The sequence below is a fragment of the Phacochoerus africanus genome, chromosome 3, assembly GCF_016906955.1.
Source record: "Phacochoerus africanus isolate WHEZ1 chromosome 3, ROS_Pafr_v1, whole genome shotgun sequence".
NCBI lineage: Eukaryota > Metazoa > Chordata > Mammalia > Artiodactyla > Suidae > Phacochoerus > Phacochoerus africanus.
The window spans coordinates 166,973,563-166,991,148 of record NC_062546.1 but is presented as its reverse complement, the minus strand read 5'-3'; the positions used below and the strand labels follow the sequence as shown (position 1 = coordinate 166,991,148).

The 17,586-nt window shown below is 43.8% G+C and overlaps 1 protein-coding gene across 4 annotated transcripts in view; it reads left to right on the top strand.

Moving 5' to 3' along the window:
- RFTN2 (raftlin family member 2) overlaps positions 1-17,586 on the top strand; it is a 67,393-nt gene that overhangs the window by 32,726 nt on the left and 17,081 nt on the right. For all 4 annotated transcript variants that reach the window (XM_047773156.1, XM_047773155.1, XM_047773154.1 and 1 more), the window contains 2 exons: positions 5,606-5,727; positions 7,021-7,124. In XM_047773156.1, coding sequence (XP_047629112.1) covers positions 5,606-5,727; positions 7,021-7,124 — 226 coding nt within the window. The remainder of the gene's footprint in view (positions 1-5,605; positions 5,728-7,020; positions 7,125-17,586) is intronic.

The window sequence follows — 17,586 nt, the reverse complement described above, 5'->3', positions numbered from 1 at the left end:
GGAAAGTCCCATAGGCAGAGGGACCCTCTTGATGTTCTTGCAGCCTGGGGGTTCGCACCCTTTTCGTGACCTTCTACAGCTTTGCTGGGCCTTCTCCAAACTGGTCTGAAGCAGGATTCACCGCACGCTTACAAAAACCTCCAAGTGGACCTAGGGGAGCCTACAAGAGGCTTACTCACTTGAGCCAACAGAGACAAATCACTTTACGTGTAGAGACCCAGCGGGCAGCCGACATGGATGAGATGGGCAGCTTTGCCAGCTAGTACAACACACACACACACACACAGATATACACACACACAGAACCCTCACGGTTCTCACACTTCACTAGCCTACCAATGCCTTCACCATCCTCAGGGCATAGCTTTTCCCACCTTTAGTGTACCCACATCCGAAGGCTACATTTTAATTTTTTTGTGAATTCTTTTCTGCCTTCACTTGATATTCCTTTCAATCTCTTCACTGCTGTGAAAATGCTTGTGTGGAGTTGGCAGGGGGGATGTATCCGAACAGGAGTAGGGTGGAACAATGACCCAGAAACATGGATTTATTCATTTCACAGATAGGTATATGCCAAGCCCTAGGCCAGGCACAGGGTTTACACTGAGACTGGGAGGCTGGAGAGGAGCTGGGATATTACAATGGGAGGAACAGGGAAGGGCCTGCTTAGAGGGCTGGGGCTGGTCGGGAGGTCCTCCTAACAGGGTAGCAGCCACACTGAGACTGCAAGGCTGGAGAAGCGCTGCTATTCCAAGGCCAGAGGAAATGCCCCCAGACATACAAAAACCCCAGGGCGGGAAAGAGCCACTGGGAAAGGGTCTGTGTCGATGGGGCAGGGTATATAGGACAAGGTGGAGGAGTGAGCAGCAGCCACGCTGAGCCGATCTTACAGTATAAATAAGGCAACAGGAGCTAAGACATATTTGTATTCCATGCCGGCTTTGTTCCAAGCACTTCCCATGTATTAACTCATTTAATCCCTGCAGTAACCCCAGGAAATAGGGATGATTATTCCCCTTTTACAGATAGGGAAACTGAGGCACAGAGGTTTTACATAATGTGCTCATGTTCATGCAACTAGACGAGGTGAGGGGGAGGTGGAGTGCGTGTGCTTAAGCAACTTGCCAACCTGCCAGGATTTTTATCCCAAGTCATTTACTGAAGTTTTAAAGAAGGATTTATGATCTGACCTTCATTTTTAAAATAACCTAGTGGGCCTCGCTTTGGGGAATTGATCATCGAGAGCAAGTGTAGAAGTGGGAAGGTTGTTAAGAGGCTGTTGAAATGATCCAGAGAGATGATGGTGGACATGGAGAGAAGTAAATAGGCTGAGATTCATTCTGGAGACAGAATGCTCCTGAACAAGATACAGAATGAGAGCTTCATACGTGCCTACTCTTCTCAGAGATGGTCCAGGGCCACCTCTGGTCAGTTTCATACCAAAAATGGCAGATGGACCCCAAATACAAAAGTGGAATGTTACGTTTCCTCACATTTACAGAAATGTCAATGTCATAGCTAGCTGAAATGAATGTTTAAGATCACATGTCCAGACAAGTAAACCATTCCTGGAAATTCTTTAAGCTTGGGCTTCTCAAGCCAGGATCAAAGTAGCCTAGGAGTATACAGCTTTGTGCCAGGGGGCACACACTTTCGCAAGATAAAACTCTTCCTAGAGTGTCAATATTACTTTAAGATTAGGGGAAGGTAGGAGAGCGAACATTGCTTTTTCACATAATATGGACAGATTTGAAAAGAATGAAAAATTTGCATGGGTTTTTAGGATATAACATTAGACTTTAAAGAGACCTTATGCTTACCAAAAATCATGTCAAACCACCATCCTTCAATGACAGAAGTGTACTTTGCTACTGATGATATTTGGCAAAAAAAAAAAAAATGAGAAGCAGTGGGTCAGGCCAGTTCTCTGTAAGTTTTCGATATTATGTGCACACAGACAATGGTAATATTGCAGGGCACGTGGTTGTACAAGCTGGAAAGCTGCTCTGGGCAGGAGGGGGCGCCTCTGCCTTAGCACACCTGTAACCCCTGTAAGCACAGCAGTGGGCCAAGACCACTGGGTGAGAAGCTCTGAGGTTGTGATGTTAAGAGACAAATCAGGGAGTTCCCATCGTGGCACAGTGGTTAACAAATCTGACTAGGATCCATGAGGTTGCGGGTTCGATCCTTGGCTTTGCTCAGTGGGTTAAGGATCCGGCGTTGCCGTGAGCTGTGGTGTAGGTTGCAGACGAGGCTCAGATCCCGAGTTGCTGTGGCTGTGATGTAGGCCAGTGGCTACAGCTCTGATTAGACCCCTAGCCTGGGAACCTCCATATGCCGAGGGAGCGGCCTTAGGAAAGGCAAAAAGACAAAAAAAAAAAGATTGAGAGAGAGAGAGGAATCAGTTCAGAACAGTTACCAAGTAGTTATTCTGAATTACCAACTCACCTCAATACCTGGAAGATTTAACACAGAGAGCACCCAAGTGGTCACTCCCCAGGAGGCCTTCCCTGGCACCTTTCCTAGCTGCCTCTTCTGATTAAGGAGAATGTCTCGAGAGATAGAAATACTCCCTCCTGTGGAAGGATCATTCTTCTGTAGCTCTGAGGCCTGGACTAGTCCAGCTAACTGGGAAGCTGGGGAACTCTAAAGTGAGAAGGAAGATCTTTGGTGTTTAGCTGAATATAAGATACGTATAGTAGGAGTTCCTGTCCTGGCTCAACAATAGCAAAGTATCCATGAGGATGCATGTTCCATCCCTGGCCTTGATCAGTGGCTTAAGGATCCAGTGTTGCCCTGAGCTGCAGTGTAGTTTGCAGATGTGGCTCAGGTCTGGCGTTTCTGTGTATGTGGTGTCGGCCGGCAGCTGCAGCTCCAGCTGGACCCCTAGCCTGGGAACTTCCATATGCTACAGGTGTGGCCCTAAAAAGACAAAAAATAAAATAAAATAAGATACAAATAGTGAAGTGCATTAATTTTACACCACACAGCTGAATAGAACACAAATGTTCAAGATACAGAACATTTCCTTTTTTTTTTTTTTCATATAGGAGACATGGTTTTTTGTTGTTTTTTTTTTGTCTTTTTGTTGTTGTTGTTGTTGTTGCTATTTCTTGGGCCGCTCCCGCGGCATATGGAGGTTCCCAGGCTAGGGGTTGAATCGGAGCTGTAGCCACCGGCCTACGCTAGAGCCACAGCAACGCGGGATCCGAGCCGCGTCTGCAACCTAAACCACAGCTCACGGCAACGCCAGATCGTTAACCCACTGAGCAAGGGCAGGGACCGAACCCGCAACCTCATGGTTCCTAGTCGGATTCGTTAACCACTGCGCCATAACGGGAACTCCAGAACATTTCCTTTTATGTCAACTATATCTCAATAAAGCTGGGAAAAGTGCCAAAAAAAAAAAGAAAAAAGAAAGAACATTTGCAAAATCCCAGAAAGTCCTTCTGGGATTCCCTTCCCAGTCAATATCCTCCCAGGCAGAGATAAGCGTTATTCTGACTTTCAGCGCCATAGATTAATTTTGCCTGTTCTTGAACTTCATGTAGGCTTTAGTGTACAATACATACTCTTTCTCTTCTCACTTCCTTTGCTCAGCATAATGTTGCTGAAATCTATCCATGTTGTTGCATACCAGTGAGCCCTTCTCTTTTACTCTTGTGTAGTATTGCAGTATACGGGTCTACCACACTTTCTTTCTTTTAAACCAAAAGAGGTTTAGAAGTACTAGGGAATCTCAATACTAAGAACAAGAAAACAGACACAGAGCCACAAAACCCATAGTTCTCTATTTATATAATCCCAAAGTAAATAAGATGCAGATTATAATTAACATATAATTATCAAAATATATAATTATGTTTAAAGTTGATACCCCCATTCTAAATATGACTTGAGGCAAATATACTTTTTTTTTTTTTTTTTTGGCCACATCCACGGCATATGGAAGTTCCCAGGCTAGGGGTCTAATCAGAGCTATAGCTGACAGCCTACACCACAGGCACAGTAACACAGGATCTGAGCCACATCTGCGACCCACACCACAGCTCATGGCAACACCAGATCCTTAACCCACTGAGCAAGGCCAGGTATCGAACCCATGTCCTCATGGATACTAGTCAGGTTCTTTGCTGCTGAGCCACAACAGGAACGCCAAACATACAATTTTAAAGATGGTTTGATGATGCTCTAAACTTACAGTCAAAAACAGATATAATTCCACTGGTCACTTTGGTGTGGACTGGTCCATTTAAAGGAATTGGGACATATACTGTAATTAGACAAACAGGAGTTCCCATAGTGGCTCAGTGGTTAACGAGTCCGACTAGGAACCATGAGGTTGCAGGTTCAATCCCTGCCCTTGCTCAGTGGGTTAACGATCCGGCGTTGCCGTGAGCTGTGGTGTAGGTTGCAGACGAGGCTTGGATCCCGTGTTGCTGTGGCTCTGGTGTAGGCCAGTGGCTACAGCTCCGATTCGACCCCTCGCCTGGGAACCTCCATATGCCGAGGGTGCGGCCCTAGAAAAGGAAAAAAGACCAAAAAAAAAAAAGGAAAGAAAGAAAAGAAAAGAAAAACAATTCTCACCAGTAAATTAAACTCTACTGGGTTGTTGTGAAACACTCTGAACAATTCTTCATGATATTCTGCCCCAACTGTAAATGATGTGAAGTAGTAATAATAATGATTTTCCTCTTAAGTTTTATAGCCTTAAATAAAAATGAAGACTGAAAATTACCTTTACATTACTGTTCTCTTTTTTATCTTTAAGCTTAATAGATCTTTTGGAAACTTCATAGGTTATTATTTAGATAATTGTCAACCAGGGAAATTTTGATGTGACATCATTCTGTATAAAACCAAAATGTTTAACCAGCACATGACCATGGGAAAATTGTCTCCTATTGCAAAATAGGAGACAAAAGAACTTCTATAAAATCAGTTTAGTTTTGGCCAGCTGGTTATTGTCAACTATTCAAAAACATGTCAGAGAGGCCCTCCCTTAAAACTTCCTTCCCAGCAGGAATTCTTTTGACAATGACTTCTGTTTAGGATCTTCCTGTTACCATTCTTTTTTTTTTTTTTCTTTTTTCAAAGCAGCATTGAAGTAAAGAATAGTTTAGTGTTTATATTTTTGAACTAATCTTACCTCACATTAGTTTTAATATCACACCTGTAATTTCAAGGATTAATATTTTTGATGTTGTTCTCTTAATGGTGTAATTAACATGCATACAATAAATAAATCAGAAGCCAAAATTTGATTTCAAGGTGAAGGAGATTTCCAGACGCCTTTGAAGCTTAGAAATCCTCCTGCTTCTTGCTGTATGTTATTTTATCTTGCTTTTGTTACTGAAGTTTTCATGTTTACAGTTTGGTTTTAATTCAGCTAAGTATAAAACTATCTTGACCTCTGTTTTTTAAAAAAAAAAAAATTACCTTGAAAGAGAAGGGGGATGTCACAGATTCCGCTAAAATAAGTGTTTATTAATTGATAGGTTTTTCTTTCAGCTTCCTGAATGACAAGAGTTATTTAAGGTTTTAGATGATCTTAAGAGACACTGAGTATTTACAACTCTTCTTAATTGTATCTTTTTCCTCACAGGGGACCCTTCGCCGAAATCTTTGGAAGGATTCTTTATCTATGAAGAAGAAGGTTCTGGAGTTCCAGGATCCAGCAGGAAAGGAAATGATGCCATCGTAGTAGAACAATGGACTGTTATTGAGGTAAACCGCAGTTTTCTGACAATTTGGCTTTACTTTTATATGGTTTTATATTCTAAAGATCTTTACTGCCTAACACTTGCAATATCCTTCAAACACATATTCATTCAGTGTTCAGAACTTCATCACGAATTCTTTAGCTCAGATTTGTGGAAAGGCAATTTGCTTTACTCAACGTTCATCTTTGTTGAAAGGTAGCAAAACAATCATCTGTACGGAAATATCAGTAGATTCCCAAAGATGTAGCATTCCAACCCTAAACAGAGTCCCCCGCACTGAGATTCTCTTTACAAAATGCCATGACAACTGGCTGAAAGTGGAAAAAAATTCAGTCAATTTTATATCCAAGCAAGCAATGTAACTGACTTTTTTACCTTGTGAATCGACTTTCACAGGCAAAAATATCCAAAGGTGTTCTCTCTCTTGCCAGGCACATATGTACACACAGCATTGTCCTTCCTAATCAGAGAAGACATTGCTGCTCATTTTGTCTGCTCTGAATTCAGATGTCACCAAACAGACTGTCCTTGAGGTGTACAGACTGAATTCAGGTATATTGTGCTGTGTGCATGCGGCCCTCGCTAACAGCCTCTTTCAAGGATACTTTTGCCTTTCTCACCTTGGAAAGGTTAGAGAGACCTGTCATTTTCAAAGAAACTGAACATCCTATTGAGGAGGGGAAAAAGGATTTGGGGTAAGATGTAAAGCTCCCAAGAAAGAATCAATCCCAAGTGAGTAAAAAGCAGTGATGGAGTTCCTGTGTGGCAGAGCAGGTTAAGGATCCAGCACTGCAAGTGGCTCGGGTTCAGTCCCTGGCTGGGAACTTGTAGATGCTGCCAGCACAGCCAAAACAAAAACAAAAATCCACCTTTCAGCCCCTCTCACCTTTCATTCCCCAATCCTCACCCTCTATTCCTGTCCTCACGCCCCAGTCCCTGGACCAGTGTTTCTGAAAATGTAGCTGATGCTTGGATGCAGATCACCAAAGGAACTTTTTAAATGCAGATTGCTGGGGCCCCCATACATTAAAGTCTATTGCCCAAACAAGACTGAAGGAAGGAAGGGCCAAACCTTGGAGATGGAAACCCCCTCCACTCTGATCCCCGTCTAACTTAGTTCAATGGTTGGAAGGCAGCAGGGAGCAGATATGAAGCCCAGGAAGACTTCAGCTGGTGAAATTGCGCTTAATGGGCCGTGAACTCCCCTTATCCTAACAAGCCTCACCCTTTATTGTAATCACTTGTGTGGCTGGTTGTCTTTGTCATTAGACTATGCACTCTATGCTTATTCATGCAGGGCTGTGAAATCAAAACTGATTACGGGCCTCTGCTGCACACACTGGCTGAGTTTGGATGGCTCCTGACAAGCGTGTTGCCTACACCTATACTGAGACATGACAGGTAACGCTGACGTCTCCTGACATACTCTCATTTCATTCTGAAATAGAGTTCATCTGTTAGGTAATCCCACATAACAAGGCTTATTTAATACCTACAAAAAGCATTTCACTGAACTTCTAGTCTGATTTCATGGGCCTTGGAGATCTGTAAATGCTATGGTCACGGTTGCTGGCAAATTCAAGGTTTGCTTTTTGGAACTCCCTGGAATCTTTTAAAAATATTTTCCGTTGGCAGTTGGTTGAATCTGCCAATGCAGAACTGAAGAGACAGAAGGCCAATTGTGTATGTGTAAGGTATTGATTACATCTCCTTCCCAAGGGCATACCAGTTCATATTGACAGACCCAGAGCATAGACCAACTCCCAACTCAGTGCTGCTTCCAGCCCTCAGAACGCCGCCCCTCCCCTCAAAGATGGCATGACTCTACCTTCTTTTTTCCATCTCAACATGCTGATTCTTCCCTAGAGTAAAGATTGAGTCAGTATGAATCTGCAAACTGAAAATACAACCCCCCTGTAGGACCCTCTGTTCTGCTCGTCTGCATGCCTGTGCCACACTGCCTTCCCCCAGCACACAGCCAGGACTATGGTGCCCAACAGGCAAGATGGAGGGGCGCCAGCACCTCTGCCTCCATTCCTCCTCTCTCGGGTAAAGGTTAGCTTTCCCCTGCAGCATGAGCTTGTTCGCTGTCTCCACTAAAATAAATACCTGCAGGTATTTATTAAATAAACACCTGCAGGTGTTCCCTTTGTGGCTCCGCAGAAACAAATCCTGCTAGCATCCATGAGGACGCAGGTGGGATCCCTGGCCTCGCTCAGTGGGTTAAGGATCTGGTGTTGCTGTGAGCTATGGTGTAGGTTGCAGACGAGGCTCAGATCCCATGTTGCTGTGGCTGTGGTGTAGGCCAGCAGCTACAGCTCCAATTCGACCCCTAGCCTGGGAACTTCCATATGCCACAGGTGGGACCCTAAAAAGACCAAAAAATTTAAATTTAAAAAAATAAAATAAAATACCTACATTAGAACCAAAATGCCAAAATGTCACAAATACCACCTTTTCTTTTTCTTTTCCTGGTAAGGAAAAAAGATGAAGTTATTTTTTGTTTGTTTGTTGGAGAAAGAGGCACCAATTAAATCTTCTGTATAAAGTGCTTTGCTATCCCTTGGATTCAGAGACGTCCCCTCTGCCCCATTTGGCATCCGGAAGATGATTGACTGCCAATTCTGTCCTGCCTGGGCCGGTACAACCTGCAGAGGACAGACAGTACTACCTCCACCTTCCCTTTGGGCAGAGTCACCACAGTTGCACCCTGATTGTCAGGCAACTCCCTCTTCCTCAGTCTCATCAACCCCACCACCCCACCACCCCCAACCCTGTCTTTGCTGGTTTTCTCAGTTTGGCAACTTAACCTTGTCCAGTAACACTACCTCCCCACAAACTTTAAATTTGACTGACATGGCTTTATAATAAAGCCACGCCATCTTCAGATGGGGAGAGGGATAAAAGTGGATACAGAGTGAAGACATTCAAGCTTTAAAAGGAGGACTTAGAAGTAAGCAAAGCAGTGAATCTGCTTTTCTGCTCAGAGATCAATTGGTAACTGTTCTCAAACTGTGCCAACTCTCTGAATTACTAGCCACCTTTTAAAAATCTGTGACATATCTGTCAAATCACAGTACATCAGTAATTCTCAAGATTTGGTCTTCAGACCAAGCAATGTCAATCACTTGGAAAGCCTGGGCACATATACATGTCGGAGGCTCATCCCAATGGGGCCGTCAGAAGCTTTGAGGGTGGGTCCATGAATCTGCATTTTCACAAGCTTCTCAAGCTCATCAAAATTTGAGGAACCTTGCAGAAGGTAGTGGGAGAGAAAGAAATTCCACTTCCCTGACACACCTCATCCTTCATCTGCCAAGCTATGGGTCTATCCCACTCCCCACCCTCCATCAGAATAACTTGTGTATTTGCCCTTCTCACCTCTTTTTTGGTGGTTCTCGTGGGTGTATAATATAGGGTGTCATGGGCCTATTATAGTTAGCGCTTCCTAAACATATTCTGAATTCTGGACCTTTCATGTTTTTTTCCCCAGTGAAAAAGATATTTATCATTCCTCCCTCCCATTCACTCAGGGCTAAAGTGGGATCTCAGTTCCCAGAGTAGAGACTGAACCCTGGCTGCAGTGGTGGGTAGATTCATGAGTCTAAATATTTCCTCAAGTGATAGGAATGACTGGCCCGGCACTAGATTAGACAGTGAGACCAATGGGCTGGATCCTGAGACGTGGAACAGGGGCTGGAGCTCCTCGAGCATCTTCTGGTTTGTTTTGGGAGTGAGAACAGGGCTAAGACCAAAGGTGGGAAGAAAGAGGTCTCAAGCATACTGTGATGGGGGGAGGCTGGTGAAGCCTAGAGCTGTGCTTGGCTTGACTAACTTGTCCTGCATATCAAATTGCATAAAGTTGCAGGCTGAACCAAGTGATCAGGATGCCCACAGGAGTGAGGAGTAGCTTTATGTCGTTTCAGAAGCAGAGGTAGCACCACTGCCTGACCACCATTTCAGCTTCTCCTATATCCCTCGTATCTACCAAGACTCTGTGGGGTCAGAGTAGACCTTTCAGGCTCTCCTTGTGAAGTCTCATCTATGTGCGCAATTAAAATAGCAGAGGGGAGAGTTCCCTGGTTGTCTAGTGGTTAGGACTTGGCACTGTCACCACTGCAGCCAGGGTTCAGTCTCTACTCTGGGAACTGAGATCCCACATCAAACAGCTACATGCTGCAGCCAAAACAAAACAAAACAAAACAAAAAACAAAAACAGCAAAGGGGCTTCCAGACACCTCCAGGGCCCCTCAGCCAGCAGCCTTGTCACCCAGCCCCACCTACCAGAGTCTGACACAAGCCTCCACACAAGGCAGGGCCTTTTTATTCTTGTCTAAATATGCTGTCCCTATGACAGTCACATGCTGGTCTTAGCTGCTTGGTACACACAAGGATAGTACTCACCTCCAACCAGGTCATCTTTTTTTGGTTGGGGGGGGCACACCCGCTGCATATGGAGGTTCCCAGGCTAGGGGTCCAATTGGAGCTGTAGCAGCTGGCCTGCACCACAGCCACAGCAACATGGGATCCGAGCAGGGTCTGTGATCTACCCGACAGCTCATGGCAATGCCAGATCCTTAACTCACTGAGCGAGGCCAGGGATCGAATCCATAACCTCATGGATACTTGTCAGATTCACTCCTGCTGAGCCACAACAGAAACTCCAGACCAGGTCATCTTTAAATGTAAATTAAAATATTATATATGGTTCATCTTGGTCCAGGTGGAGGATAGAGCCTGAAAGTTTTTAGTTTCTGAAAGTAAAAGAATGGTGCAGGCTTTGAGCTAAACATCTCGTTTGAGTTACACCTTCACCATTTGCCAGCTTTAGGAACCTCTTTAAGTCTCAATTTCCTCATCTGGAGAGTGTTGCAATAATATCAACTTTACTAGATGTCATGATGATTAAGCAAAATAAGATATGAAAGTACCCATGCAGGATCTGTGCATACTAGACTAATAAATTAGAGCTATTACACAAACCTAATCCTTTGACAAAACCAAAATCCCTAAGAAGTTGAAAGCAACTGTGCAAGTATGATGGCTTGGCCTGTCCTGAATCAGGATATTGCAGAAAATGTAAATACTATAGTTCACTGTATGCAAAACTAGCACTGAGTATTACAAGCCAGTAAAAGGGACAGAGATAAATAATGCCACTAAAAGATAACATGCTTAAACATTATGCTTACATCCAGAAAAGCAATTGTTTGTCATCATCTTTCTTTGGGCGCCCACATGTCTTAAAACATAACTTAGAACCACTAAGTGTGACCAGTGAACTCTTTCTTCCTTAAATATTTTCCACTCGTATATAGTAATAGTGTCTTAAGCAATTTCAGTTTTTTCTTCTCTTCTGTCACCTAAGCTATAACTTGAAATGGGCTATACGTAAGGTATTGTCGTCTCATTTCTTTCATAACTCAAATATATCCTGTTAGATGGAGAAAAAAAACTTGTGGTTACCAAAAAAGGGAGAGAAGGTGGGAGGGGAAACTAGGGCTATGGGATTAACAGATATGAACTACTGAATTTAAAATAGATAAATATCGAGGATATATGTATAGCACAGGGAAACTATACCTGTCACCTGAAAACTGGGTTCACCTCTTGATGAGTTTAGAGCCAAAAGACATACACTAAGCCAAAGACAGGAAGAAGGAAGGATTTATTACTTGTAGCAAGTAAGGAGAGCATAAAGGATCTTTCCCAAAGCAGTGTTTCCCCAAGCAGCAAAATTAGGGAAGTTTTCAGCTAAGGTTACATGCCTATTGATGAAGGGGCTTGAGCAAGGGAGAATTCTACATAGAACTGGAATAGAGGTTGAAAGGAGTCTCAGCTTTAGATGATTGAAGTCACAAGGGTCAGAAAAGGTCAACATCATCATGCCTTTGGTTCTGACCAAGCTGAGGTCAAAGCATACAGTTCCCATCCTCCACCTGGGTGTGGCCCTACTTCCTACAAAACTGAAAGATCTGTATCAGATTGCTATGTACATCCCTTGAGCGGGAGTGAGGACTCTGCTTTATCGCTAACCGTTGCTTCTTGACTGCTTTCCCTTTGCTGCTGCAGTCCTCTGCTCCCTTAAGATCATTAATCACTGAGGCCTGTTCAAGAGCAAGCACTGTGGCCAGGCTTAGATCACAATATTGCTTAAGCCAAAAATGGCTTCTCTTATGTCAAGAAAGCAATTCCTAGTTCTCTTTGTCTGGGGACCATCCTGCCCTATCTGCTCACATACTCATTATCTTGTAATAACCTATAATGAAATAGAATCTTCAAAAATACAAATATATTCTGAACACCAGAAACTAGCACAATAGGAGCACCCATTTTGGCTCAGCAGAAACAAATCTGACTAGCATTCATGAGGATACAGGTTCAATCCCTGGCCTCTCTCAGTGGGTTAAGGATCCAGCATTGCCATGAGCTGTGGTGTAGGTCACAGATGCAGCTCAGATCCCGAGTTGCTATGGCTGTGGCACACACCAGCAGCTGCAGCTGGGATTCGACCCCTAGCCTGGGAATCTCCATATGCCGCAGGTGCTGCCCTAAAAAGACAAAAGGCAAAGAAAAAAAAAAGAAAGAAACTAACACAATATTGTGAAGTAACTATATCTCAGTAAAAACAAATATATCTTGTTATCAAATTACGTCAAGTTATTTTCCCAGTGTGTCCTTAGGTTAAGGTTGTTGCTTCATTAACTTAGACAAGATCTCTCCACCTGGCTTTAAAACTGCATTACCATGGAAACATTATGATATAGATAACTATGATATCACTACTTTATTCCAAGGTTATTGTTGTCAGCCCTGAAGCCTTGTCAGAATCCCTTTTTAATCCTTATCACTATATAATTATATAAATAGGCCCAATCCTTTTCTTTTCAAAAAGTCAAGGTGAAAATTTACATTAAATTCCTCAGGGCAGATCTAGTAGAGGATCAGATTAGCTGAACCAGCAGCTGATATTGCTAACCTTAAAATAATCACTGAAAAAAATGTAAGAGAAGCCAAAATTCCCTCCGTCCACCTCAGATCAACCCCTCCCCTTCCCAATAACTGGGGTAGGCAGGGAAGGGGGAAATGGTGCATTTTTAACAAGAATCCAAGGTGATTCTGCTGCACTTGCAGAAACAGGGAATTATAACCTAACATTGAAAGAGAAAGCATTTTAGAACACAAGATAGAAGAAAAGGGAGAGTTCCCATCATGGTGCAGCGGAAATGAATCCGACTAGGAACCATGAGGTTGCTGGTTCAATCCCTGGCCTCGATCCGTGGGTTAAGGATCCGGCATTGCTGTGAGCTGTGGTGTAGGTCTCAGATGCAGCTCGGATCTGTTGTTGCTGTGGCTGTGATATAGGCCGGCGGCTACAACTCTGATTAGACCTCTAGCCTGGGACCCTCCATATGCCACTAGTGTGGCCCTAAAAAGACAAAAGAAGAAGAAGAAGAAGAAGAAGAAGAAAAGTGTACACCCTCATTTACATCTCAGAGGACAGAATTTAAAGGTGAGGGGTTTTGGGTACAAACAATCAAGTATACTGTATGGAAGATATTAAAAGTCTAGTCATAGTATCCGCAAGGACACAGGTTGATCCCTGGCCTCTCTCAGTGGGTTGGGGATCCTGTGTTACTGTGGCTCTAGCGTAGGCCGGCAGCTACAGCTCTGATTCAACTCCCAGCCTGGGAACCTCCATATGCCACTGGTGCGGCCCTAGAAAAAACAACAAAATTTTTAAAAAATGTTAAAGTCTAGTCATAAAGGACAAGATATGAATACCAAAAAGAGAAAATTGTCTGCTCACTGTGTTGTCACAGTGGAACAGCAAGCCCTCCCTGACTCCCATTTTATGCAGCCCCTGAAGGAAAAGACTCCACAGCCCCGCAGTCACCACAGCTGAGAAGCAATTGAAGTCGATGCAGTTATTTGAGACACTTAGGTGCACAAATAAATTCCTCTAAATCCTCAAGTGGCAGCCAAAGTAGGAGCTGCTTTCTTACCTACAGCTGAGGAAGAGGTTAGGGTTTCATGTCTGGTCCATTTTAATATGGTCTCTTCTCTTTCTAATTTAAATTCTGTGGTCACAGTCTTGTGTAACTCCGTTGTGAGTTAAGCTCATAGCAATCTTGCAGTGAGCAGCATTTTGATAAGCCCCATTTTTTTAAGAAATAGGCAAATTGTCTATCGTACATACTTCTAGTTGTCATACTTCTTCATCTGAACTTCAATTTTTTAACATTTTCTTGGGGGCAGGGGTTGGGAGGTGCTAAATTGTGGGAGCATCTTTTTTATCTTTAACACATATCTTGATATCTGAGAAACAAATGAAGGTCGTAAGGCAAAGGAACTTTGTGACTAAGCACATAGCTACATGGGTGCAAGTTAAAATTGAATTCTATGATTTGACTTTTAAAAAGTAAATTTTTATTTCACGTCTTAAAATCAAGAATTGACACATTTATTTCTGAGTTGTGTTACCGAGCAAGGGCTCATGTGCCTGGGGTACAGAAGGTCAAACTGACAGGAGGTGTTTGTGGCAAAGTGAAGGTTTATTTGCAGGGCACCAAGGAAGGGGAACATTCCCCCAAACCCCGAATTCCCTGATGGCTTTCAGCAAGGGTTTTCTTGTTGTTGTTATTGTTGTCTGTCTTTTGTCTTTTGTCTTGTTTTTGAAGGCCCGCACCCAAGGCATATAGAAATTCCCAGGCTGGGGACCAATCAGAGCTCTAGCCACCAGCCTACACCATGGCTCCCACAGCAACACCAGATCCTTAACCCACTGAGCGAGGCCAGGGATCGAAGCCAAAATCTCATGGTTCCTAATCAGATTTGTTTCTGCTGCGCCATGACGGGAACTCCAGCAAGGGTTTTTAAAGACAGTGTTAGGAGAAAGGGTCGTAGATGCGTGATCAGCTCGTGATTGGTTGGAAGTGAGGTAACAGGGTGATATTTCCAGAACCTCAGCCTTCTGATTCCAGCCAGCCTAGAGTCTGCATGCTTGTGGTCAGCAAGTAGCTGCCATCCCCCCAGGGTCTTAGTTTCTGCAGAACAACTCGGAGACATTCATCAGATTATTATGCATGTCCCTTCAGGAGGGACCAGAACGCCTGTGACCCTCTTCTTGATCTTTAAGTGACTGAGTCTGCTCTTTGGAATTTGGTGAAGACCTAGGAAACTAAAGCCTTTTTTCTACAAACAAGAAATGGGGGACACAGAAGGGCTTTTGTGCCTTGGAAGGTCCCACACAGTCCTGCTTGGTTTTAACCCCCCTTTTCTTTGATGCTTCTCAATCCTGAGGGGAACAGGGATAGAACAAGAAAGCACATAACATTTTGAATGGAGTGATTAATCATCAACTCAGTAAGGGAAATCAATATTAAACCATGGCAAATCATTAATGTATAAGGTGATGCAGGAGTTCCCATCATGGCACAGCGGAAACGAATCCGACTAGGAACCATGAGGTTGAGGCTTTGATCCCTGGCCTCACTCAGTGGGTTTAGGATCCGGTGTTGCGGTGAGCTGTGGTGTAGGTTGAAGTCGCAGCTCCTATCTTGCGTTTCTGTGGCTGTGGCATAGGCCGGCAGCTGCAGCTCCCATTAGACCCCTAGCCTGGGAACCTCCATATGCTGCAGGTGTGGCCCTAAAAAGACAACAGACCAAAAAAAAATGTATAAGATGTTGCAAAACTTACCAGAAAATACAAATTAACCTAACAATTCTGTTTTCTCCAGTCTAATGGATTTTGGAGCCATAAGTGAGAGGTTTTTTTATAAGACTATTTTTATGTCACAAGTGGCTGAGCAGTTGCAAATAAGCCACTCATTGAAAACCAGCTCAGTTTGTCTTCAAGGTGACTCACATTCTTGCATTTTATTTTAAACAGAATGTTCCTTCAGCTCAATTGAAATATTTATTGAGAGCCTAGTATGTATAAGGCAATATTTTAGCCACCCTAGAGGCAGATCCTGGCTTCCAGGAACTCATAATCTGCTTGGAGAGACAGCACAAATAACAAATAAGTAATGCGAAACAGATGATGACAAGTCTTGCAGTGGAGGCTAAAGCATGTGCTCTCAGTAGGGATGACATTGCCCCAAGAGGGTGAAAACTGGTTTCAAAAGAGGTGAAAAAAATATTGCAAACGTTTGTGTTCCTCCCAAAGGTCCCAGTACATAAACAGATCCACAGCACACCTATGACATCAAAATTTAATATGGGGGGGGTGGGGAATTAGGGAGAAGATATCTAAAAAGACTCCTTGGGGAAGCAGTGATTGAAAAGAGTTGAATATAAGAGTTGAATAGGGCAGAGGACACAAGTGAAGGCAGAGAGGAGTTCTGTGAAGGCTGTGAAGTCTGAGGGGCACGTTATGAAAGAACAGAGCTTCCATAAGTAAGAGGAAAATACTGGTGGCAGAGAGAGCTAACCAGGCATGGTAAATAGGTTTCATCTCACATAGCTCCACTCAAGGAATCCATGGGCACCCAGAAAACAGAGTGTGGCTCTTCAGTTGAGGGATCATTGAAGGCTCTCGGAAGGAGGTCACACTTGAAATGAATCTCAAATACGGGCAGCCTGGGAAGAGGCAATGGTGTCAGTGTGGGCACCCCAGGTGTGAGAGGCCAGAAGCAGAAACTCAGCCAAGAGCAATGAGTCGAGGGGTTTGATGCCCACAGGCCAATTATACATGATCGTGGTTTGGGTTTTGTTGCTGACTTCTTTTTCTTTTTCTTTTTCTTTAGGGCCACACCTGCGGCATATGGAGGCTCCTGGCTAGGGGTCAAATCAGAGCTGCAGCTGCCAACGTAGGCCATAGTCACAGCAGTGCCAGATCCAAGCTGCATCTGCGACCTACACCATGACTTGCAGCAATGCCAAATCCTTAACCCACTGAGCCAGGCCAGAGATTGAACCCACATCCTCCTGGATACTAGTCAAGTTTTTAATCCACTGAGTCACAACAGGAAGGCCGGTCATGGTTTTTAAATGGTAAAGAATATAGAAAAACTCTCTCCCACCCACCCATACATTCTCTGTCTCCAACTCTGTTTCAAAGATACTTGAAATTGTAGGTAAATATTGGACCAAGCAGAACTTCAAGTTGTCCTCGTAACTTCCTGCAAAAATAATTTTTTTTTTGGTCTTTTTGCCTCTTTCTAGGGCCGCTCCCATGGCACATGGAGGTTCCCAGGCTAGGGGTCGAATAGGAGCTGTAGCCGCCGGCGTACACCAGAGCCACAGCAACTTGGGATCCGAGCCACGTCTGCAACATACACCACAGCTCACGGCAACGCCAGATCCTTAACCCACTGAGCAAGGGCAGGGACCGAACCCGCAACCTCATGGTTCCTAGTCGGATTCGTTAACCACTGTGCCACAACGGGAACTCCTGCAAAAATCATTTTAAAATTTAAATATGAATAAAGATATTATCAGGTGTTCCCGTCATGGCACAGCAGTTAACAAACCCGACTAATATCCATGAGGTCATAGATTCAATCCCTGACCTCTCTCAGTGGGCTAAGGATCCGGCATTGCCGTGAGCTGCGGTGTAGGTCAAAGAAGGGGCTCAGATCTAACGTTGGTATAGTTGTGGTGTAAGCCAACAGCTGTAGCTCCGATTGGACCCCTAAGCCCGGGAACCTCCATATGCCATGGGTGCAGCCCTAAAAAAAGACGCACTCAAAAAAAAGATATTATCAAACCCTGACAGAACTGCTGTTTCTTATTGGTTTTGTTGCTTGTTTTTATAAGTAGTACTTGTTCAGTCTTGTGCAAAATTGAGTTCATGGGGAAGTTTTTTAAGGCAAAGTTTTCAGTGATTCATCTTTTCTGTGGTGTTTAAATGCCACAA